Here is a 23,942-nt window from a genome sequence, read left to right on the forward strand (position 1 = left end):
ACCAGTGTGTGTGTAGGTGTTCTAACAGTGACAGGACAATGATGTGTTACGCCAATAACGCTACCACCACCACTCCTGAATGTGCACTGGTGGTGTATTTCTTTTTTTTCCATTAGCATAAACAAGTGCCTGCATTTGTTTCTAGCTGTGTGTGTGTGTGTGTGTGTGTGTGTGTGTGTGGTCAATTGCAATGTGTGTCTTATTTTGTCGCTTTGACACAGCGGAGTAGTCGACACACAGGGTTGTCTCCATTGAACAGATTTATGGTCTGTGGTGGTGTGGTGGCTGGTGGCCAAACAGACCAGGCTTCCAGATGGCCGTCTCTTGTTTTTATTGGTGCCTGTAACTTCCTTTTGACCTGCCCATCAACCTGTCTCTCAGAGGAGCAGAAAAGTGTCACCTAGCCTACTCCTGTCTTCACTTCCTTCTTTCTCTCCGCTCCACACTTTCATCGAGACGGGGCGTTGGTCCTCTCCCATCTGCCGTCTTTGCGTTGGACTGACTGCCACCTCATTTGGATGCTAAACACGTAGTGATGATGAGAGCCGTTCAAGGGTCTTCTATTGGCTCGGAGCACAGACTACACTGACGCTTGTTTATGCTAATAAAACGGTCAGCTGGTTAAATAACATCACAGAGGATTAAGCACATGCTCGGAGCATTCCAGTAGCTTGATTAACTTGATTGCCTGAATGTAATATGAACATGCTGTTTAATCAAGAAGATTAGCCAGATTGTCCTTAGTATTAAGAGACGTCCTTGTGAAAGAGGGGGATATCTAAGCAGGGACAGCTCCTACTTGAACACAAGCTACTAATACGTGGCAGAAGTTGTGCTTGGAAAAGCTCATCACAGACAACAGTGAGGCGAAAATAAGTCATTTTTCATCAGTCTCCTCTCCCAGACTTATTTTTGTGGAGGGGTCCTGGTCTGAATGAGAGAAATGGGTTCTAAATCCTTCCAAGCCCTCCGGTATTCCTCAGTGTCCTAGAGCCCGTTTGCTCTCCCCAACGCTGTGCCGCACTCGCTCCATCCCTCTGCTTCTCACACAGGATTGATGTACAGTCCACCCGACGTCCTGCCGCAGGGGATTGTGGGATAGCTTACATTTTTTGTGAAGGACAGATTGATAGCCAGGGTGTGTAAGGGACAGGAACTTCCTCTAAGGGGATTTGTTGTAGGAACTGTAGTATTGTTGTGTTTGGGGGAATTGTTACGAGCACAGTAGATTAGTCTCTAAGTTATGTGTGTGTTGTGGTGAGAGATTTGGTGGTTGTCTTTGGTGGATGAACAGTGCACATGGTTCTTTCAATTCAACTAAACTGAGAGCAAGCCAACGGCTCTTTGACTAGATTAAGGAGTTGCCCCATTATGCTTCAGAATTGAGAATTGATCCCCTCAGGCTTAATCTGCTGCAGATCAATACATATTTCTCCTGGTATCTGTATCGCTGTACTGCGGTGTTGACCTGACTCCTTTCCCTCCCTCCCTCCCTCCCTCCCTCCCTCCAGGTGAGGAGAGTCAGGAGCTGGGCCCCCCTCCCTCTGTGGACGAGGCAGCCAACACCCTGATGACGCGCCTGGGCTTCCTACTGGGAGACAAGATGAACGAGGGACAGCCGGGCTCACAGTACGACATGGACGACCACGACGACAACCAGGTAGGTTACACACACGCATGCACACTACATACACACACACACTACACACACCACAGTACAGTAAGAGCATGCACGAACACGACGACGGTCAGGTAGGTTACGCACCCTTCTGTCATGCACTGTTACAATATGATAGTATTAGTTTGTCAATACTTTTGAGTCTTTAAAGACCCAGCATGACATCAGGATAAAAAGTAAAGGGTTTCTCCTAGATCAGTGGTACTCCAATAGTCGCCAGGTGGCCAACACACAATGTCTGTGGTCCAGCTTATAGGGGCCTCACATCCATAGAAGCACACCCCCAAACAGTGGGGTTTGCGGATCACTTCCCAAGGCCTCTTAAGCATCGGAACCAAGGGGACCATTTCGTAGATTTTTTAAATTTGTTTATGGCAAACTCAATGGCCACTGACACCACAATGAGCTGGCTCAGAAGATGTTTGTGAAGATGTGGTCTGTTTGTGAACATCAATCCTGTGAGTTATGGATAACCTAGCTTGGAGTCAGTGACACTAGGCTCTCCTTCACTCCTGCAGAGCAGAACCAACGGACCGTGACACAGGGCAGGTGAGGGCCAGGGGAAGGTGACCCACTACCTCGGTCATGAAAACTGCCCGCTGCATGCCACATCCTCTTGTCTAAGCAGTGTGCCTCCACAGAGGCCTATCCAATGGCAGCGCCAACGGTGCTGGAGCGACTCCCCCTTAAAGCCTGACCCACTTCTCCAAACTTCACACTTTGGGTGCATCTTAACTAGTGCCTTCCTCTGGTGTCCTGTCCTTCATCTGCTCTGGCTCATTTAGCTTTTATCTGACTTTCTGATCTGTTGAGATGAGTGGAAGGAGACGAGGAGAGTAGAGGAAAGGAGAGCTTGTTTAGACTATTGAGATGCACCCCTTGTTCTACACAGCTCAGAATTGCAGTATGCTTTTGGTTCGGCCCTTCGTGCCAAACTGCAGTGGTAACAAAAACCCAGCCCTGGTTTTCTCAAGTCCCAATTTAGAGGCCTGCCACTCCCACGCACGCAGATGCAGTCTGGGTAGGTTAGGTGGGAGGGAACCTCCCGTTCTATAATCATGTCTATGGAGCCTCCCTAAAGACATCCAGCCTAGAATCACAACAGAGTTGTTATCATGGCCAAGGAGCATTCCACACTTGGATGCCATCTGTCTTGCACCAAACCTTCCCTAAGAAGTCACTCACACCTCTGCTCATATCCTGGTCTTCCGGCCACTTCTGTGTATTTCTATGCTATTCTGACTAATCTCCCGATTTATTTGCAAATGACTAATGTCCAAGTCAATTCATTTTTCAATTAGAGCAAGGGCCATGCATAATTGATGAACAGATTGGCTGGAATAAGAATCCAGCATGCCCGGAGGTGGGCTTGCCTCTCTCTCTCCCTGCCCCTGCTCAGTAGATCAAAGCACAACTGGATCTAATCTACTTCCGTGGCTCACATTCATTTATTGATATTCTACTGAATTATAATTCATTATGTTGCAAAAAATTGTTCACTCATGAAAAAAAATTCAGGAGTCATCAAAATACATAAACAACAGATGACTCTACGGTTACACATGCACTGGAATAATGTGACAGGCAAGGACTGTATCAATGAAAAAGAATGCTAGGATCAGCAATCATCTTGTCGGTCTAGGGTGTGTGTAGGCTACTATGTACATGTGTCAACTGGCTGTGCCTGATCATAATTTAATCATGGCTAATTTACCTGATAATTTCTCATTGGCTGATGCAGTCTGGTGTATCACTGTACTTCAGTATAGACCTGACCCTTCCTTCCTTCCTCCCTATCTACCAGGGCATGATGTCAGTGACGCAGCGGATCAGCCCCTGCTCCAGCCTGGCCAGCAGCACAGCCTCCCCCCCTGCAGGCAGCCCCTGCTCCACGCTGCCCCCCGGAGGGGCCCCCGGGAACCACGCCTCCAGAGACTGTGCCTATGGCTCCATCACCAGCCCCACCTCCACCCTGGAGAGCAGGGACAGCGGCATCATCGGTGAGGGACAGACGCTTACTTATTTTGTGGAAGTTATGTTTCCAATGTCTTTCCTGGCATGCCAAATGTTTACACTTAAAGCCATGTTTTCTGTAGCAATTTGATGTACTCTGATGTTTTAATTCTTTACATTTTTGGAAAAGCCAGGTGATGGGGTTAGCTGCCTTTAAATATGTCTGTTTTATATCCTTATTGGCTCTACTGTTGGGAGATGTCCTTATTGTTATAACATTTACTTTGAGGTCTGTAATTGAATGAAGAGTAAACTCGCTCCATGGGCCTTAATCAGTTTTAAACTAAGCAGAGTCTCTAAAGAACTGTAACACTGCATATATTTGTCTAAACTACCTTTTTATCTGACAGCCACGCTGACCAGCTACTCTGAGAATGCTGACCGGGGTGGGGGGAAGCACGGGGAGGGCTCGCGGGGTAGCCTGAAGCTGTGGCAGACCCAGAAGTGTTCGGGCACAGACTCGTTCCTGTACCGCGTGGATGAGAACATGGCTGCCTCCACCTACAGCCTGAACAAGATCCCAGAGAGGAGCATGGAGACGGCCCACTCTGCCCACTCCATTCCCCTCTACCTCATGCCCCGGCCCAACTCTGTGGCAGGTGAGTCACTGTGCCAGCCATGCCTCTTGTTTATTTGTTTACCACATTTCATTTCACACTTTTAGCCCAAAGTGGCATTCAAATGAATGCGCCGCTAAAGGTAGGAGATTCATTACCCTTTGGAGGTTTGGGTCCGTTCTATATCAATTTCCATTCAGACAATGACCTGAAACTCATAATTAATAGAAAATCCTTATAGGGTTTGGCTATATTACTTCCATGTGTGATATCTAGTTATCAAGTTGGAATTGACCCCCAACTCAGCATCCGACACTGACTGAATGTTCCCACCTCATTTTGGTGCTCTTATTTACCCCCTGTGCCCCTCAGACATTAACTTTAATGGGAATAGGGTAAAACATTCCTTCAGGGTGAGGAAAGCCCCACAGTGTTCAAACATGTGTTTCCAATGTCCTCTCTATGTCAGGGCATATAAAAGCAGCATAGCAAGCCAGTTATAAAAAAGCCTGTAGCTCCTCACCTCTGACTTGGCCTATCCAGTGGGATGAATGGAGCTGGGCTAGCAGTGTTTAAGGGATTGCGGTGCTCGTAACGGGGTTTACGTTGTTTGGTCTTTTCTTTTGACTTCTGACACCTGCCCTCTAAGAGGCCACTGAGAGGAGTGAAGTGCAAACAAAGCTTATTGAAGAGTCAGGGAAGAAAGCTAAGGCATGGTGGGAGAATGGGGGAGGAGATTGATATAGGAGAGAGAAAGGGAAAGGAATAGAGATGCAAAGAAAGCTAGACAAACTGATAGAGGAATAAAGAGAGAAAGACAAACTGATAGAGGAATAAAGAGAGAGACAAACTGATAGAGGAATAAAGAGAGATAGACAAACTGATAGAGGAATAAAGAGAGAGACAGAGAGATATACAACTGATAGAGGAATAAAGAGAGATAGACAAACTGATAGAGGAATAAAGAGAGATAGACAAACTGATAGAGGAATAAAGAGAGATAGACAAACTGATAGAGGAATAAAGAGATTGACAAACTGATAGAGGAATAAAGAGAGATAGACAGAGAGATAGACAAACGGATAGAGGAATAAAGAGAGATAGACAAACTGATAGAGAAATAAAGAGAGATAGACAAACTGATAGAGGAATAAAGAGAGATAGACAAACTGATAGAGGAATAAAGAGAGATAGACAGAGAGATAGACAAACTGATAGAGGAATAAAGAGAGAGAGACAAACTGATAGAGGAATAAAGAGAGATAGACAGAGAGATAGACAAACTGATAGAGGAATAAAGAGAGATAGACAAACTGATAGAGGAATAAAGAGAGAGACAAACTGATAGAGGAATAAAGAGAGATAGACAGAGAGATAGACAAACTGATAGAGGAATAACGAGAGATAGACAAACTGATAGAGGAATAAAGAGAGATAGACAAACTGATAGAGGAATAAAGAGAGATAGACAGAGAGATAGACAAACTGATAGGCATAAAGAGAGATAGACAAACTGATAGAGGAATAAAGAGAGATAGACAGAGAGATAGACAAACTGATAGAGGAATAAAGAGAGAGAGACAAACTGATAGAGGAATAAAGAGAGAAAGGGCTACCAACAGACGGATATAGTGGGGACACTGATAAAAGGAGAAAGAGAAAAAAGAGAAACGGATATAGGAGAATGTGTGGCATAGATTCCAGTCATCAGGACGGTAAGATGGAAGGAATGAGCAAGATTAGTTTAGTAGAGAGAGAGGGAGAGGGAAGTCTGAGTAAGCAAGATGGATAGAGAGAAGGGGAGAGAGAAGAAAAGGAGGGAGGATGAACAGGGCATGGAGAGGCTTTGCCCAGGCAGCACTGAAACATCAAAGCCATGGGCATAGTCCCTCTGGTGACTGGGGGAGGGAGTGAATCACACAGAGAGAGAAAGAGAGATAGAAAGAGGGAGGCACCCTGGTAATGCCTGGTAATGAGAAACTTGTCAGCGGAGCAAGATAAAAAAGGGTGAATGTTGGAGAGAACGAGTGCAGCGCCCCAAGCCCCCCACTGCAGCATTCTCTCTGTTTACTGTGGGAGTATAGGAAATAATATGACCCACAATCCTTTGGCCTTGGGGACTTTGTGGTGGTAGCTGGGGAATAGGCCACCACAGTTCCTCATCCAATTGGAGACAGTGTTCTGTTGGACGTCACCAAAATTCATGTAGGGATAGATGATTGTTGTGATTATATGTTCTGCCCAACATAACTCGGTCTCAGTCGAATTGCAAGCCTGGAAGTGATAATGGGACAACTGTCATGTCAAATATGACAATATGTCAGCTTATAAACACAGCCCTAGCCTGTGGCATCCTGTAAACTGGGGACATTGTGAAATGGTGGATTGAAAGACTGTATAGAGAGCTTTGATCATCACACACAAGCTACTGACAGGAGAGGAGAAGAGTGATTCAGTGAGGGTCATTGCTCAGAGGGAGCAGGGGAGCACTAGGTAGAGATGTTCTGGTCTGCTGTCCAGCTACACGCCTCAGGAGCAGAGCAGGGGCAGCCACCCACACTGGGCTCTGAACGAGAGGCTCTCTGCTCTCACTCCATATATCCTCTCTTTCTCTTTATCTCTTTCTTTACCTCTACCTCGCTCCCTCCCCTTTCCCTCTAGCTCATCTATTTCTCTCCTCACCTCTCCTCTCTCTTGCCTTCCTCTTCCAACTACCTCCTCCTCCATCTCTTCCTCCTGCCTCTTGCGTCTCCGTCTGCTCGCTTTCATCCTATGTAGTCAAGCTCACTTTCAAAATGGCTCTGATCTCCTGGTTCAAATGCACTAGATTACTCCAACTGACAGAGAGGCTACCTTATGAGCCTTGACATTCTGTTCTGCAGAAACGCACACCTCCCTCCCACTTTCCTTCTCTCTCTCTCTCTCTCTCTCACCAGCACTTTTCTCACATAGCAATGACTATTAAAAACACATAAAACACAAACCCAACTCCACCTAAGCAAAATGTCCCCATAGCGCCACGTCAAGCCCTATGAGCTATGGCAGTGGCTACCCCCCATGGACATTTATCATTGATTATGTTTTAAATATGTATATATTATTATTTTTATTATTGTTTCATTCACTTCTCTTTTTGACCTGTACTGTTGGAGCTCTGAGCTTAAGAATTTCACTGTACCCTGCAATTAGATCTGCGACCCTGTGCATGTGACTAATAAACACATCTAAAATCTAAGTCTAATACAGCTGCTCGCCCACACCAAGGTCCCCGCAAACCACCGTAAATCTGAGATCCCACAAGCCACACGCCTGCTACAGTTTTAGCTGTATTGCAGTGGAAAGGTACTAGTCTGGAAGGGATCCCTGCCATAGGTAAAACAGATCAGGGGTTGCAGTTTAGGTGAGTGGTGGATAGAACTTATTTCCTTTGATATAATTGTTGTTAGCGCCAGCTAGCCCAGTGGTTCAGAACTTTGTGGTATGTGGGTATGCAGGGTTTTATTGAAGCCCATTAAAAAACAGGATTACACTCTTTTCCTGACAGGAAGGAAGGAGGTGCATTGTGTCCCTCCCTGTAGCACGAGGTTATCTCTGTCATTCTCCATAAAGCTCTTATCCTAATGCTAAAAACTCTTTACTGCATTTATCTTCCTACTCTTTTTTTGAGAGACAGTGTTTTTTGGGACAACTGGAAGAGCTCCGGACTTGGGAATATTGTTAACAGAGAGGGAAAAACTAAACAAAATATCTGGAAAATGGGTCGTCCGAGGAAGGAAGTGTGTTTGGTGTGTATGAGGTCACACACTTTCACACAGGCTCACACACACATACACTCTACCATGCTATAGCTACACACATTAGTTCACATTAGTCTTGGACTCTGACCGTTTAAAACACTTCTGTTTGCTTGGAGTTGGATTTCAAATGGTGCTGGTTTGTAGTGGATCTCAATGGTGAGGTATGGAACTGATATGTTTATCTATTTCCAAGGGTGTCTGTTGTTAGCATTAGCAATTTAGCATTCAGGTTTAGGCGGTTCAGTGATTCCTTGCTTTGTTTGACTAACTCTGTTTTTCTTCTCTCTCATCTGTTGCACCCATTTACTTCACACACACACACACACGCACGCACACACATTAGCCACGAGTTCGGCCCACCTAGAGGACCTGGCCTACCTGGATGAGCAGAGACACACTCCCCTGAGGACCTCCCTCAGGATGCCCCGGCAGAACTCTGGGGCCGGGCGCTCCGGACACGACCTCAGAGGTAGGCCTCATATCACTCTGGGTGGGGGTGTGGGTGGATTGGTGGGGTTGGATAAGTGGGCTGGTGAGGGTCTGAGTAGTGTGGGATACTGGTGGGGGGAGTAGATGGATGAGGAAATGGGTGTGGGGGCATTTTTGGGTGTGGGTCAGGGAGTGGAGGTGGGGTGATTTAGGGACTGGGGTTGTCAGGGGTAATTTTGTTGGGTGTGCTAAATCTGCTTCATCTTCCCATTTACTCCCATTCTACATTGACCACGCCCAAAATCTGTCTAGGTGTGTGTGTGTGTTTGAGTATACATGTAAGTCAGTGTGTTAGTAAGTATGATTTGTGAGGTGAGTGTATATCTGTGTAGACATACTTGGTGCAGTCTGTCCCTCTAAACCCCTCTCCCTGCCTGGTATTGGGTGATGCAACCCTCCCTTTGGGCCTGGTACACCACACACACACACACACACACACACACACACACACACACCCCCTGGTACACCTTAATCCGTCTCCCCTCCCAGATCAATGTTATTGACTTTCCTCCTCACCACTCCCTGGCTCATCTGTCACTGCAGGGGTCCTGTCTGAGGCCCCATCACTCATGGCCAAGGCTTTAAAAGGCTTAAATCACACACACACTAGCGAAGACACACACACACTGAACACACACATTGAACACGCACAAACACACACAAACAGACTTGCACATGCACACACACACAGATACGCAGATGTATAAACACAAACGCACACACCCTATCTTTCTATCTCCAATTCTCCATACTTCTCCCTCTCTGTATTCCTCTCTCTCTATTCCCCCTCTCTCTGACTGTATTTTTAGCCCCCTGCCTGCCACACTACAATGCTTACCACAGCACTTTCTCCCTAAGATCAGACCACACCGGGAATGAAAACTCATACAGAGATATCGCGTTACCTTTGCCTTTCTTACTCAAGAGTACAGAACTACTGGACACGCACACACTCACAACCACGGCTCTGAGGCATGGACAGAAAAAATGGGTCCAAGAACGAGCTCAGATACATTCAAATATGCTCACACGATATTTGTATGTGTCTGAGGCTTCATCCTAGGATCAGGGATGAAACTTTGGGTGTGGTTCTGCTCCCCACCTCCCTCCCTCCCTCCCTCTCACCATCCCCTCTCCTGCTAGCCAGCTGCACCAACCCTCCCATCCATCTTCCCCTTTCTCCTCCCCCTCCCCTTCCATCTCTCTCTCTCTCTCTCTCTCTCTTGCTCTCTCTCTCTCTCTCTCTCTTGCTCTCTCTCTCCCTCGCTCTCTCTCTCTCTTGCTCTCTCTCTCTCTCATGCGTTGTCTCTCTCCTCTGTCCTCTGCCTCAGCTTCCGCTAACAGCCATGCCTGGCAATCTAACTCACGTAAGTGATACACCTCTCTTTCTCTTCTCCCCCTCCCTCCCATTATAAGGCATTATACTGTTCTACGTCAGTTAATGCCACATTATAATGATGTGCTTGTTAAACTAGTGGTGCATTCACAGTAGTGTTACTGTATTAGTAGGAGTACAGTACAGTATCCCTCTACTACAATATGTTATCTAATCCCATATCCCCCACTCTGCTAACCATATGCACTTGTTATATACAGACAGTATCTACCATACACTTAGTAATTCTGTTTCATTATGTAGTTCTTAATATGAAGCCTAATGGTGGAGTTCACCCATGGTGTGTCTTATTTTGATGAACATCCCCCTCTATGGGTGACGAGCTGACGTTGCACTGAGGAAATCAGAATGACAGTGCAGTGGACTCTACACATCAAGTCCTGTGTCTTTTCCCTCACCTATAATCTGTCCCCTTCCTCTCTCTCTCCAGTACACTTTGCCCCCTACCGCCCCCCGGATATCGCCCTCAAGCCCCTCCTCTTCGAGGTGCCCAGCCTGACAGCTGACTCGCTCTTCACCGGGAGAGAGTGGCTCTTCCAGGAAGTGGACGCCCGTCTTCGCGGCGATGACTCGGCAGCCAATCGAGGTGTGGTTGTCGTGGGCAACGTGGGCTTCGGCAAGACCGCTATCATCTCCCGCCTGGTGGCACTCAGCTGCCACGGCAACCGCATGAGACAGATCGCCTCGGACAGCCCCCACGCCTCGCCCAAACGTATGCTTATACTGTCCTACAGGAGTGTGTGTGTGTTTGTAACTATGATCCATGCTGGCTGCTGCTAGAAGGGCCTGTTGTACTGGGTATGTGTCTTAAGATGCGTATAAAAAGCATCCTTGTGTGTGTGTGTGTGTGTGTGTGTGTGTGTGTGTGTGTGTGTGTGTGTGTGTGTGTGTGTGTAAATAATGCACACAGTAGATGCACTCTTTCTGCCCCCTCACTCGCTCCCTCCCTTCCCTCCCTCTCTCTCTCTCTCTCTCTCTCTCTCTCTCTCTCTCAGATGGGGAGACCCTGCCCCTCACCCAGCCCCAGCACTCCCATGGCACCCTGGGTGGCAGCTGCCCTGGCACCCCCGAGATGAGGCGACGCCAGGAGGAGGCTTTACGGAGGCTCGCCTCACAGGTACAACACTACACCACCACATCACGACTGCATCTCAGTAGTCTTAAGTACCATTCAAAACCACCCTGACCAGCTGGGTGAATCGTTGCTCAGAGGTACATGTCTGGTTTACACTGTATTCTATTTATATTTGAACGTTCTACAACGGTGTGCCCTACTGAACATGGCCCGGATTCAACAAATAAACTGATCATTGAGACATTGCTAAGGGGGAGGGTGTGTTGATGCTGGTCTGAAATCAATGCCTGCACACCTGCTCCTTTGTTCTTCAGTGTCAGCAGCTCTTTCCTATTTCCTGGTTTGCTAGCTGTCTCTGCCCTCTCACCTCCTTGTGGCCTTGTCCTCTCCCTGCTCACTCTATTATTCATTCTCTCTCTCCGCTGCCGCTCTTCTCTCATTCTCTCCATTATCGGCATTCTGTTCTATCTACATCCTTTTATCTCTCCTTTTCTCTCTCCATGCTCTCTCTCTATGTCCTTAACCCATCCGCTCTAGCAACACTGATGCTAATGTCTTCCTTAATTCACTTAGCACTCTCCCTCTTCCTCCGTCCACTGTCAACTCCTGCTATCCAATCTGGCTCTTCACTCCATCTCTCTTTCTCTCTCTCTATCTCTCTCTCCATTCCATTTTCATGACTGCCGGTGTTGTGCAGAGGGCAGCAGAAAAACAAAGGGAAAGCTGTCAGCTCTCTTCCTTGCTCTCTCTCTCTCTCTCTCTCCTCTCTCACTCTCTCTCTCTCTCTCTCTCTCTCTCTCTCTCTCTCTCTCTCATCTCTCTCTCTCTCTCCTCTCTCTCTCTCTCTCTCTCTCTCTCTCTCTCTCTCTCTCTCTCTCTCTCTCTCTCTCTCCTCTCTCTCTCTCCTCTCATCTCTCTCTCTCTCTCTCTCTCGTTCCCTCTGTCTCTCTCTCTCTCTCTCTCTCTCTCTCTCTCTCTCTCTCTCTCTCTCTCTCTCTCTCTCTCTCTCTCTCTCTCTCTCTCTCTCTCTCTCTCTCTCTCTCGTTCCCTCTGTCTCTCTCTCTCTCTCTCTCTCTCTCTCGTTCCCTCTGTCTCTCTCTCTCTCTCTCATCTCTCTCTCTCTCTCTCTCTCTCTCTCTCTCTCTCTCTCCTCTCTCTCTCTCTCTCTCTCTCTCTCTCTCTCTCTCTCTCTCGTTCCCTCTGTCTCTCTCTCTCTCTCTCTCTCTTCTCTCTCTCTCTCTCTCTCTCTCTCTCTCTCTCTCTCTCTCTCTCTCTCTCGTTCCCTCCGTCCTCTCTCTCTCTCGTTCCCTCTGTCTCTCTGTGCTATGACCTAATGAAATATGCATAGGCCAGGGAGCAGTGTTCCAGCCGAGCCATTAGATCCCCTTAGCGTCCACATGCATTCTTAATGACAGCCTGCTCCAGTGGTTGACCCCACACACACACACTTTCTACACACTACACAAGCACACACAAGCATCACAAATACTACACACAGACCACTTTTAGCTTCAGATCCCTGTGGATGTCAGTGGCCAGAAGCATACGGCTATGAATCTGTGTATGACTTTTGGAGTGAAGCTCTCTAATCTAGTCTGAAATATTCCTGAGGGAAGCTTTACGTTGGAGCCAGTCTGTGAAGCCTACTAGCTTTTCTCAGCACTCCCAAGTCCACTCTATCCAAGGCGGTGCTGTATTAAACCATACATTAAACTACAGATCTAGGATCAGACTGCCTAACCTTATCCAACAGGGGGTTAAAAAGTACCAGCGGTAAGAGGCAACTTCTACCTTATCTGTCTGCCATATCACCACCCCCAGGGTCTCAGTGCCAGTCAGCTCATCTGACACACTACAGACAAACAAAGACCCGACAGTCACAACAAGCTACACAGGCAGGCATCACTCTTCAATGAATAATGTAACATGGTATTGTTTTTCAACAGTGTTTTTTTTAATGAAGCCTCAATCTGTCGCTGGGCTTCAGTCCGCTCTAACTCTTGTGTCATAAAGATGATAGTGGTTAGTTGGCACAGACTGTCACCTAGGCCTGTTTGGTTTGTGTTTTATTTGATTGTTACGTGCTGAAGATTCAAGACAAAATATATTTTTGTGGGTTGATTTGCGCCCTCTTGTGGATTCAGTTAAATTGACCACTCTCTTTGGAAAAATAATGTGTGATAATCAGAGATATCTACAGTGAGGGGAAAAAAGTATTTGATCCCCTGCTGATTTTGTACGTTTGCCCACTGACAAAGACATGATCAGTCTATAATTTTAATGGTAGGTTTATTTGAACAGTGAGAGACAGAATAACAACAACAAAAAATCCAGAAAAACGCATGTCAAAAATGTTATAAATTGATTTGCATTTTAATGAGGGACATAAGTATTTGACCCCCTCTCAATCAGAAAGATTTCTGGCTCCCAGGTGTCTTTTTATACAGGTAACGAGCTGAGATTAGGAGCACACTCTTAAAGGGAGTGCTCCTAATCTCAGTTTGTTACCTGTATAAAAGACACCTGTCCACAGAAGCAATCAATCAGATTCCAAACTCTCCACCATGGCCAAGACCAAAGAGCTCTCCAAGGATGTCAGGGACAAGATTGTAGACCTACACAAGGCTGGAATGGGCTACGAGACCATCGCCAAGCAGCTTGGTGAGAAGGTGACAAGAGTTGGTGCGATTATTCGCAAATGGAAGAAACACAAAATAACTGTCAATCTCCCTCGGCCTGGGGCTCCATGCAAGATCTCACCTCGTGGAGTTGCAATGATCATGAGAACGGTGAGGAATCAGCCCAGAACTACACGGGAGGATCTTGTCAATGATCTCAAGGCAGCTGGGACCATAGTCACCAAGAAAACAATTGGTAACACACTACGCCATGAAGGACTGAAATCCTGCAGTGCCCGCAAGGTCCCCCTGCTCAAGAAAGCACATATACAGGCCCATCTGAAGTTTGCCAATGAACATCTGAATGATTCAGAGGAGAACTGGGTGAAAGTGTTGTGGTCAGATGAGACCAAAATCAAGCTCTTTGGCATCAACTCAACTCGCCGTGTTTGGAGGAGGAGGAATGCTGCCTATGACCCCAAGAACACCATCCCCACCATCAAACATGGAGGTGGAAACATTATGCTTTGGGGGTGTTTTTTTGCTAAAGGGACAGGACAACTTCACTGCATCAAAGGAACGATGGACGGGGCCATGTACCGTCAAATCTTGGGTGAGAACCTCCTTCCCTCAGCCAGGGCATTGAAAATGGGTCGTGGATGGGTATTCCAGCATGACAATGACCCAAAACACACGGCCAAGGCAACAAAGGAGTGGCTCAAGAAGAAGCACATTAAGGTCCTGGAGTGGCCTAGCCAGTCTCCAGACCTTAATCCCATAGAAAATCTGTGGAGGGAGCTGAAGGTTCGAGTTGCCAAACGTCAGCCTCGAAACCTTAATGACTTGGAGAAGATCTGCAAAGAGGAGTGGGACAAAATCCCTCCTGAGATGTGTGCAAACCTGGTGGCCAACTACAAGAAACGTCTGACCTCTGTGATTGCCAACAAGGGTTTTGCCACCAAGTACTAAGTCATGTTTTGCAGAGGGGTCAAATACTTATTTCCCTCATTAAAATGCAAATCAATTTATAACATTTTTGACATGCGTTTTTCTGGATTTTTTTGTTGTTATTCTGTCTCTCACTGTTCAAATAAACCTACCATTAAAATTATAGACTGATCATGTCTTTGTCAGTGGGCAAACGTACAAAATCAGCAGGGGATCAAATACTTTTTTCTCTCACTGTAGATAAAATCTAAAATATATTTTCAATTTCAATGGGATCACCTATATAAAATGATTTTTTTTTTCTCCCCCTACCCCATTCACCTCCACTCTCTATCGCCCCCAGGTGGTGGCGTACCACTACTGCCAGGCGGACAACGCCTACACGTGCCTGGTGCCAGAGTTTGTCCACAACGTGGCGGCTCTGCTGTGCCGGGCGCCCCAGCTCATGGCCTACAGGGAGCAGCTGCTGCGGGAGCCCCACCTGCAGACCACCCTCAGTCTGCGCTCCTGTGTCCAGGATCCCCTCAATGCCTTCAGGAGGGGCGTGCTGGAGCCCCTCGACATCCTGCACAGAGGTCAGGGGGGTTCAAGGTTTTATGGAACTGCATAGGAGCTGTACATTTGATAACTTGTTATTTTCTCTCAGGGTTTGGGCCAACTCCATTCATGTATTCCAAAAAAAACTACATAAAATGTCCCATCTCAGTAGCTAATAGTTTATTCTCTCCACTCCTTGTCCTGATAAACAACCTTGTTGTCTTTGTGTTCATCAGAGAGGAAGATAGCATGTGAGGAGGACCTGATCATCCTGGTAGACGGGCTGAATGAGGCAGAGTTCCACAAGCCGGACTACGGCGACACCATCACCTCCTTCCTGTGTAAGACCATGGAACGCTTCCCTCCCTGGCTCAAACTGGTGGTCACCGTCAGGACCTCCCTACAGGAGATCACACATCCCCTCCCGTTCCACCGTATCTCTCTTGACCGCCTTGAGGAGAATGATGCCATAGACCAGGACCTGCAGGTAGGGTTCAGGTTCACACCAAACGATCTGTCTGACATCTTTACTGTCAGATCATCTCTCACTTCAACCTCAATCATTGTAGTAAAAGTAGGCAATCACGATTTAAAACGATTATCATCAACTATTGTGATAAAAGCCCCCCACGAGTTATCATGATGCTGAACTCCATTCTCTTCCCGACCTGGCCTGCAGGGCTACCTGCTGCAGCGGATCCAGGGCAGTGCTGAGATCCAGAGCAACGTGTCTCTCAACGGGCGTTTGGACAACGCAGCCTTCGCCAAGCTGAGCACCCACCTCAAGGCCCTGAGCCGCGGCTCCTACCTCTACCTGAAGCTCACGCTGGACCTCATCGAGAAGGGCTACCTGGTGCTCAAGAGCTCCAGCTTCAAGGTGAGTCGGTGTCCAGGTCATGGAGCTGTATACTGTATGTCTCAAGGTTTCTGCTTGTGTTCCATACTCTGCCTGTTTGTGTGTTTATCTCTCTCTGTGAACGTTCATATGATGTTTCGTTACAAAACTGACCCGAGGTGTTTCTCCATGTCTCCCCCACAGGTGGTGCCGGTGAGCCTGGCTGAGGTGTACCTTCTGCAGCTCAACATGCGTTTCCCCACCCAGTCGTCCTTTGAGCGTGCCCTCCCCCTGCTCAACGTGGCCGTGGCCTCCCTCCACCCCCTCACGGACGAGCAGGCGTACGGGGCGGTGAACGCTGGTGCCGTGCGAGGCCCCGCCCTGGACTGGGAGGACTTCCAGGGGAGACTGGAGCTGCTGTCACCCTTCCTGGTGCGGAGGAGGGACGGAACGCGTATGTTCACACACCCCTCCTTCAGGGAGTGGCTCATCTGGAGGGAGGATGGGGAGAAGACCAAGTTCCTCTGTGACCCAAGGTAGGGAAACACTGATCCACTGAGAGGAACAAACGAGACCCTCTGCAAAGCCAGTGTGTACCTGGAACATCAATGTTTACAGCTTGAATTTGTGGAGCTTTCTGTTCTTCTTTCTCATTAAATTTCTCTCCCTCTCTCTACATCTGTCTTTCTCCACTCTCACTCTTTTCTTCATCCCTTCTTCTCCTCCTCTATCTCTCTGTGACTGTAGGAGTGGCCACACGCTCCTGGCCTTCTGGTTCTCACGTCAGGAGGGCAAACTGAACCGGCAGCAGACCATCGAGCTGGGCCACCACATCCTCAAAGCACACATCTTCAAGGTAACGACACACCACCACACAACTCAGCACACAAGCACACCTCCAACATCTGGGTCTACAGCTTCTACCCACTGTGCAGTAACATTGTTGTTGATATTACTGTTATCTTCTCCACAGGGCCTGAGTAAGAAGGTTGGGGTCTCCTCGTCTGTCCTGCAGGGGCTGTGGGTCTCTTACAGCACAGAGGGGCTCTCCACTGCTCTGGCCTCACTGAGGAACCTCTACACACCCAACATCAAGGTACTGGACACACACTCACACCAGCAGTGGCCTAACCAAAGCACTATTGCATTAGATGTTTGGTGTATTGGTTATATGTTTGACACTAGTCTCCTCCCTCTAGGTGAGCCGTTTGTTGGTCCTGGGCGGAGCCAATGTTAACTACCGTTCGGAGGTTCTGCACAATGCCCCAGTGCTATGTGTCCACGCCCACCTGGGTTACGCTGAGACAGCCGGCCTGCTGCTGGAGAACGGAGCGCACGTAGACGGGGAGTCGGACAGCGGCCTCACCCCGCTGGGCTACGCCGCCGCCGCTGGACACCTGCCCATTGTCATCGCGCTCTGCGCCTGCAAGGCCAAGGTCAGGAACCAACCACCACAACTGTGCATACTGTCACTTTGGCCATTGAGGTTTATTACAACAGCATTATGATGCATTTACACAACACAATAGAACTCTCTGCCAGCCATGGTGTCACCTACTGGGCAAAACTTACCAATAGGTATTTTTGAACAGTGTCTGCGTGTGATGTCTGTGTGTATGCATGTGTATAGTGACCCTCTCTCTCTTCCTGTGTGTAGGTGGACCACCTCGACAGGAAGGGTCAGTGTGCGCTGGTGCACGCTGCACTGCGAGGACACCTGCAGGTGGTCAAGTTCCTGGTGCAGAGTGACTGGAACCCTGATGGACAGCCCCAAGGAGCCTTCACCAAGAGTCACGCTGTCCAGCAGGCCCTTATAGCAGGGGCCAGCATGGGATACACAGAGGTACACGCACGGGCACACACACACACACACACAAACACACATACCGTACACACACTAAGTCTGAATGTTGCCTCCTGTACAGATCGCCTCTTACCTATTGGACCTGCCAGAGAAGGACGAGGAGGAGGAGGAGCGAGCACAGATCAACAACTTTGACACACTCTGGGGAGAGACTGGTACGTGTTATTTTGGTGTGTTTGTGTATGGCTAGGGCTGTTGCGGTGACCGTATTACCGCGACACTGGCGGTCACAAGTCATGAAAGCAGTCAAATTCCACGTGACCGTTTAGTCACGGTAATTAGGCTTCTCCAAGCTCTGATGCTGCTGATGGTCATTAGTAGCTGATGGTCATTAGTAGCCTACCAAACTTGCTAACTACCTGGTACTCAGCACTCTATTGTCCCTCTAATCACTCTGACATCAATTCAAATCTAATCGAAAATCTAATCAAACACTTCATGAGAGCCCATGAGCTCATGTTGCGCAACATTTCTATAGGCTATGCAATTGCGTGAGAAAACAGAGTGATGGCCTCTATTAAAAAGAGGAGGAACCCATCAGCTTTCTATAGGCTAGGCCTACTATATTTATTTCTCAACTTCCTTAATATTAAGCAAATATAAAGCACATTGCTTATCTTTACAACAGGAGTATAGTCTACCTGGCTGGCATGAAAATGAACCACAGGAAAAGCGTCCTCCATTCGCTATTTAAGTGCAGAGATGACATGTATTTTTTCCCCTGCCCCTGTTTCGAGACAGGTGCATGATAATGGTCCATTCTAAATCAAAACAAATTTCATACATATACATTATTTAGTATATGTAAAGACAATATTAAATCAAGAATAGTCTGATGGGTAACAATATTACCCTATCACTTGTGAATGATATATTATCACTTGTGAATGATGCCCAGCTTAAGGCAAGAAACAATGCCTTTTTTTTGTGGCTTTTCTGAATCATAGTCGCATACCTCATGTAGCCTAGCCCATAGGCCTATGTGTTTTGATAAGGTTTGTGTCACAACTAAAGTGGCCAAATAACTTCTTAAAATGAAGCACATAAATCCGCTTTACAACAGGTGTAGAGCCTAACTGGCATGTGAGTTTCAAGTTTGGGGAAGATAATTTCCACCATAAAAATGCACCTTTATAATAAAACATGACATGCATAATCGCATTACATGCATAATCGGTCACTTTTGATAATGGTGTTTTCCCGCTAATGGAAAATTTGCGCTTAGAGCCTACTGCCGTGTGCGCATTGCTGCGCTTATAATGTGAAGAAATAGCCTAATAGTTTATCAACATTTTAAGCTAAACGTTCTGATCTGTTGCGTCAGCCTCATTGCGTAAGAAAGTTTTTTTGATGCTAGTGGTTGTATTAATTTGAGATCTATCGCATCCCACAACTGTCCCAGACTATGTTTGGAATATTTATTTCTTGCACAGAATAGAATAGGTCGACTTTTGTACTATGGGGGATAGTAGATGTAGGGTGCATTATGGCCACACAAAGGGGATGCCGCCGGGAAATTCGAGGCATTATCAAGTGCTTGTCAAATTGTGACTGAGAGACTGATGAAGTGTGTACAGCCTGTGCAAAAAACTAAGCAGAGCTCATGCCTTTCAAGCAACTTTTTTCAAATCATCATTAGAGTCGCATCATGCAGCCTTACAATGTATTAAAAATGAAAACATATAGCCCAACTTTTGTATAACAACTAAAGTTACATTAGTAACTCTAAATTAAGCATATAGGAGTACCTATTTCTTTGTTAACCTCTCAACACAGAATAGCCGCATGTGCGCACTCCCTCAAATCGTTTGGAGAAAATATAATTTATATTTTATTCAGCTTTGTTCAATTGTATTCTTCAAACTATAACATTTTCTAAAATAATGCCACGGAATTCGAAGCAAATCTTGTCTGCTAAATGAACTAGTGTAGCCCACAGCCATATGGCATAGCCAGATCAGGTCCTAACATAAGGACAACACAAGAGTATGCTATTCTGTTCTTCTGAAATAGACTACATTTTCTTCATAACATGTTTCTTTAGACCTGTCTAAAAGAAATAATGGATTTATTGTGAAGGTGTAGGCTATATTACATGGATTTATTAGACTTTTTAAAATGTAGATGTTCCAAAGGTCTGCATCAGTGGCCTGTAGGCTATGTGTGGAAGCCAGGAGATGCTAAATGTGTTTATGTTAATTAACAGTCAATTACCGTGAGACCGACAGTTATTTGCTTGACAATTACCGGCTGACGAAATTTTGTGACCGCCACAGCCCTATGTATGGCTGTGTCAAAGTCTGTCGAATGCTTTTACCCTCACTGACCCTCGCTTCCCCCTCTCTCCCTGTAGCTCTGACGGCAGCAGCAAGCAGGGGGAAGCTGGATGTGTGCAGGCTGCTGTTGGAACAAGGGGCAGCGGTGGGACAGCCTAACCGCCGGGGCATCGTGCCTCTCTTCAGCGCTGTGCGCCAGGGACATTGGCAGGTGGGTGGGAACTTTTGAATTTCTCACACGTTATTATTTGAAGTCACAAAGCCATACAACTTGAATTTCAAACATTAAAATACAGTACTGGCAATGATAGAGAACAATGGTGACTAAAAATACTAACGTAGCTAAACTCAGCAAAAAAAGAAACGTCCTCTCACTGTCAACTGCGTTTATTTTCAGCAAACATAACATATGTAAATATTTGTATGAACATAACAAGATTCAACAACTGAGACATAGACTGAACAAGTTCCACAGACGTGACTAACATAAATTGAATAATGTGTCCCTTAACAAAGGGGGGGGGGGGGTCAAAATCTAAAGTAACAGTCAGTATCTGGTGTGGCCACCAGCTGCATTAAGTACTGCAGTGCATCTCCTCCTCATGGATTGCACCAGATTTGCCAGTTCTTGCTGTGAGATGTTACCCCACTCTTCCACCACGGCACCTGCAAGTTCCCGGACATTTCTGGGGGGAATGGCCTTAGCCCTCACCCTCCGATCCAACAGGTCCCAGAAGTGCTCAATGGGATTGAGATCCGGGCTCTTCACTGGCCATGGCGGAACACTGACATTCCTGTCTTGCAGGAAATCACGCACAGAACGAGCAGTATGGCTGGTGGCATTGTCATGCTGGAGGGCCATGTCAGGATGAGCCTGCAGGAAGGGTACCACATGAGGGAGGAGGATGTCTTCCCTGTAACGCACAGCGTTGAGATTGCCTGCAATGACAACAAGCTCAGTCTGATGATGCTGTGACACAACGCCCCAGACCATGACGGACCCTCCACCTCCAAATCGATCCCGCTCCAGAGTACAGGCCTCGGTGTAACGCTCATTCCTTCGACGATAAACGCGAATCCGACCATCACCCCTGGTGAGACAAAACTGCGACTCGTCAGTGAAGAGCACTTTTTGCCAGTCCTGTCTGGTCCAGCGACGGTGGGTTTGTGCCCATAGGCGACGTTGTTGCCGGTGATGTCTGGTGAGAACCTGCCTTACAACAGGCCTACAAGCCCTCAGTCCAGCCTCTTTCAGCCTATTGCGGACAGTCTGAGCACTGATGGAGGGATTGTGCGTTCCTGGTGTAACTCGGGCAGTTGTTGTTGCCATCCTGTACCTGTCCCACAGGTGTGATGTTCGGATGTGCCGATCCTGTGCAGGTGTTGTTACACGTGGTCTGCCACTGCGAGGACGATCAGCTGTTCGTCCTGTCTCCCTGTAGCGCTGTCTTAGGCGTCTCACAGTACGGACATTGCAATTTATTGCCCTGGCCACATCTGCAGTCCTCATGCCTCCTTGCAGCATGCCTAAGGCACGTTCACGCAGATGAGCAGGGATCCTGGGCATCTTTCTTTTGGTGTTTTTCAGAGTCAGTAGAAAGGCCTCTTTAGTGTCCTAAGTTTTCATAACTGTGACCTTAAGCTGTTAGTGTCTTAACGAACGTTCCACAGGTGCATGTTCATTAATTGTTTATGGTTCATTGAACAAGCATGGGAAACAGTGTTTAAACCCTTTACAATGAAGATCTGTGAAGTTATTTGGATTTTTACTAATTATCTTTGAAAGACAGGGTGTTGAAAAAGGGCTGTTTCTTTTTTTGCTGAGTTTACATACGATTTTGTTTCTTCCTCCTCAGATAGTCGACCTGCTGTTGAACCACGGAGCTGACGTCAACATGGCAGACAAGCAGGGCCGCACGCCCCTCATGATGGCCTCCTCAGAGGGCCACCTCAGCACAGCAGAGTTCCTACTGGCACAAGGTCAGAGTTCAGTTCACCTTCAACATCACCACCACCCACTCTACTACTCTCATTGGTTCAGAGTACCTAGTGTAAAAGTGCAAAGGCAACTGCAAAAGTGTTGGTTTGACTTCCACATGGGCAACATGTAGCAAAGGCATAAAGTATGTTTAGTATTTAGTAATGGACAAAAACAGCTGCTAAGAGACCATGTTATGACCCTGGTTGCCATGAAAACATGACCTCTAACCCCCTCTTGTAGGTGCGTCTCTGGCCCTGATGGACAAGGAGGGCCTGACTGCTCTGAGCTGGGCATGTCTGAAGGGCCACCTGCCATTGGTGCGTTGCCTGGTGGAGAGGGGCGCGGCCACCGCCCACGCCGATAAGAGTGGACGCACCCCCCTGGACCTGGCCGCCTTCTACGGAGACTCAGAAGTGGTAAGTGGTCGCTGGTCACCACGTTGATGACCTCCCCATGGCAGTGCAGCACATAGATGGGTTTCACTTTTGTTGATTGGAATAAGTACCAAAAGGTAGAATGCTCTTCTGCCCTTTCTCTCCTTCCTTTTTCCATCAAATTTTCCTCATCCTTTAACTCCCATCTTCCCTCTCTTATTCCCCCGTCTGTCTCCAGGTGCAGTATCTGGTGGACCACGGGGCGATGATAGAGCATGTGGACTACAGTGGGATGCGACCTCTGGACCGGGCCGTGGGCTGCAGGAACACCTCTGTGGTGGTGGCTCTGCTGAAGAAGGGAGCCAAGATGGGTACGAATTGACTAGAGATCACTGGTCACACACACAGAGATTTAAAAACACTGGTATATAGGACTGTCTGTTCTAATTTTGCAATATTGTTCTACATTAGCTTCAGTGGTTTAGCTACAACCTTAGTCAGTGATAGTTATTTTAAGTATAGTGGTGTTTCCCCTCGGTTGGACTATAGTGGCCATTGACTCCTAGAATGTTGTCAACTACTGCCTGAATCTCTTCCCTAAGTGGTTTGGTGCTCCCCAAGGCTACTCCATGCCTTCCTCCCCAGTCCCCACTAACCCACTCCTCTGTTTCCACCATGCTTATAATGGTGGATGTGAGGCCCTCCCTCTGCTCCTACTGCTGCTGGCATTGCTGTTGCACCTTTTTTCTTTTGCTGACACACCTTTTTGGCCACAGCTTCTCACTTTTGCCTCTTTCTGTTATTTTCTTCATCTCACTCACTCCCTCCTCCCTACTCACTCACTTTTCACTTGTTCTCGCTCACCTTCACACACACTCTCTCTTTTGTTTCCTCTTATTGGGTTGGTTCCATTACATTTCCTCTCATTTCACACACCTAACTCCCTTCTCTAACCTGTCACTCATAACCCTGGCTCCGCCCCCTCTCCGTAATCAGGATATCAGACTCTTCCCAGTCGACCCCGAGGTAACACACAGTTTGCCCTCTCTCTATATATATATATCTCTGCTCTCACTCTCTCACTCGCTCGTCCTCTTTTTTAACCCTCCTTTCTCTTTATATGTGGCCTTTGTGGTTTTGTGAAGTAAGCTAACCATCCAAGTCATCCACTGCCCGATAAAAGAGATTGTGACACAAACACCACAACAAGGCCCACAGTCCATGCATTCCCCCTGCTGGTGGGAAGCCATAAATGCATATGTGAACCCCCTCTGCTCTGGCATGGCTTGTGCTTGCCTGTCCCCCCTACACATAGCATGCAGAATAACACAGAATAACTCTGGCTAATAATGAGGCATTATTGTGTATTCATGTTGGGTGAGATTGGCATTGGCACATAAATAAGTTGATAGTTTTCTTTACTAGAGATTAAATTACTGATTCTGTACTTGAGTCAGATCCTTCCTGCACCAGGTATGAGGTCAATATCTATGTATCCATCTGT

General features: G+C 47.2%; 1 protein-coding gene across 2 annotated transcripts in view; it reads left to right on the top strand.

Moving 5' to 3' along the window:
- LOC311104177 (protein TANC2-like) overlaps positions 1-23,942 on the top strand; it is a gene marked incomplete at both ends in the record, with an annotated part of 72,165 nt that overhangs the window by 43,874 nt on the left and 4,349 nt on the right. The window contains 20 exons of one of the 2 annotated variants that reach the window (XM_084145867.1): positions 1,512-1,660; positions 3,486-3,678; positions 4,042-4,290; positions 8,389-8,514; positions 10,361-10,642; positions 10,926-11,047; positions 14,915-15,146; positions 15,345-15,595; positions 15,788-15,985; positions 16,148-16,479; positions 16,691-16,799; positions 16,917-17,039; positions 17,143-17,379; positions 17,601-17,786; positions 17,869-17,962; positions 20,161-20,294; positions 21,940-22,063; positions 22,305-22,480; positions 22,677-22,809; positions 23,435-23,464. In XM_084145867.1, the coding sequence (XP_084001993.1) occupies positions 1,512-1,660; positions 3,486-3,678; positions 4,042-4,290; positions 8,389-8,514; positions 10,361-10,642; positions 10,926-11,047; positions 14,915-15,146; positions 15,345-15,595; positions 15,788-15,985; positions 16,148-16,479; positions 16,691-16,799; positions 16,917-17,039; positions 17,143-17,379; positions 17,601-17,786; positions 17,869-17,962; positions 20,161-20,294; positions 21,940-22,063; positions 22,305-22,480; positions 22,677-22,809; positions 23,435-23,464 (3,480 nt within the window). The remainder of the gene's footprint in view (positions 1-1,511; positions 1,661-3,485; positions 3,679-4,041; positions 4,291-8,388; positions 8,515-10,360; positions 10,643-10,925; positions 11,048-14,914; positions 15,147-15,344; positions 15,596-15,787; positions 15,986-16,147; positions 16,480-16,690; positions 16,800-16,916; positions 17,040-17,142; positions 17,380-17,600; positions 17,787-17,868; positions 17,963-20,160; positions 20,295-21,939; positions 22,064-22,304; positions 22,481-22,676; positions 22,810-23,434; positions 23,465-23,942) is intronic. The other variant, XM_084145868.1, reaches the window with a different exon arrangement.

The sequence above is a fragment of the Coregonus lavaretus genome (genome assembly GCF_964263955.1).
Source record: "Coregonus lavaretus genome assembly, chromosome: 28".
Taxonomy (NCBI): Eukaryota; Metazoa; Chordata; class Actinopteri; order Salmoniformes; family Salmonidae; genus Coregonus; species Coregonus lavaretus.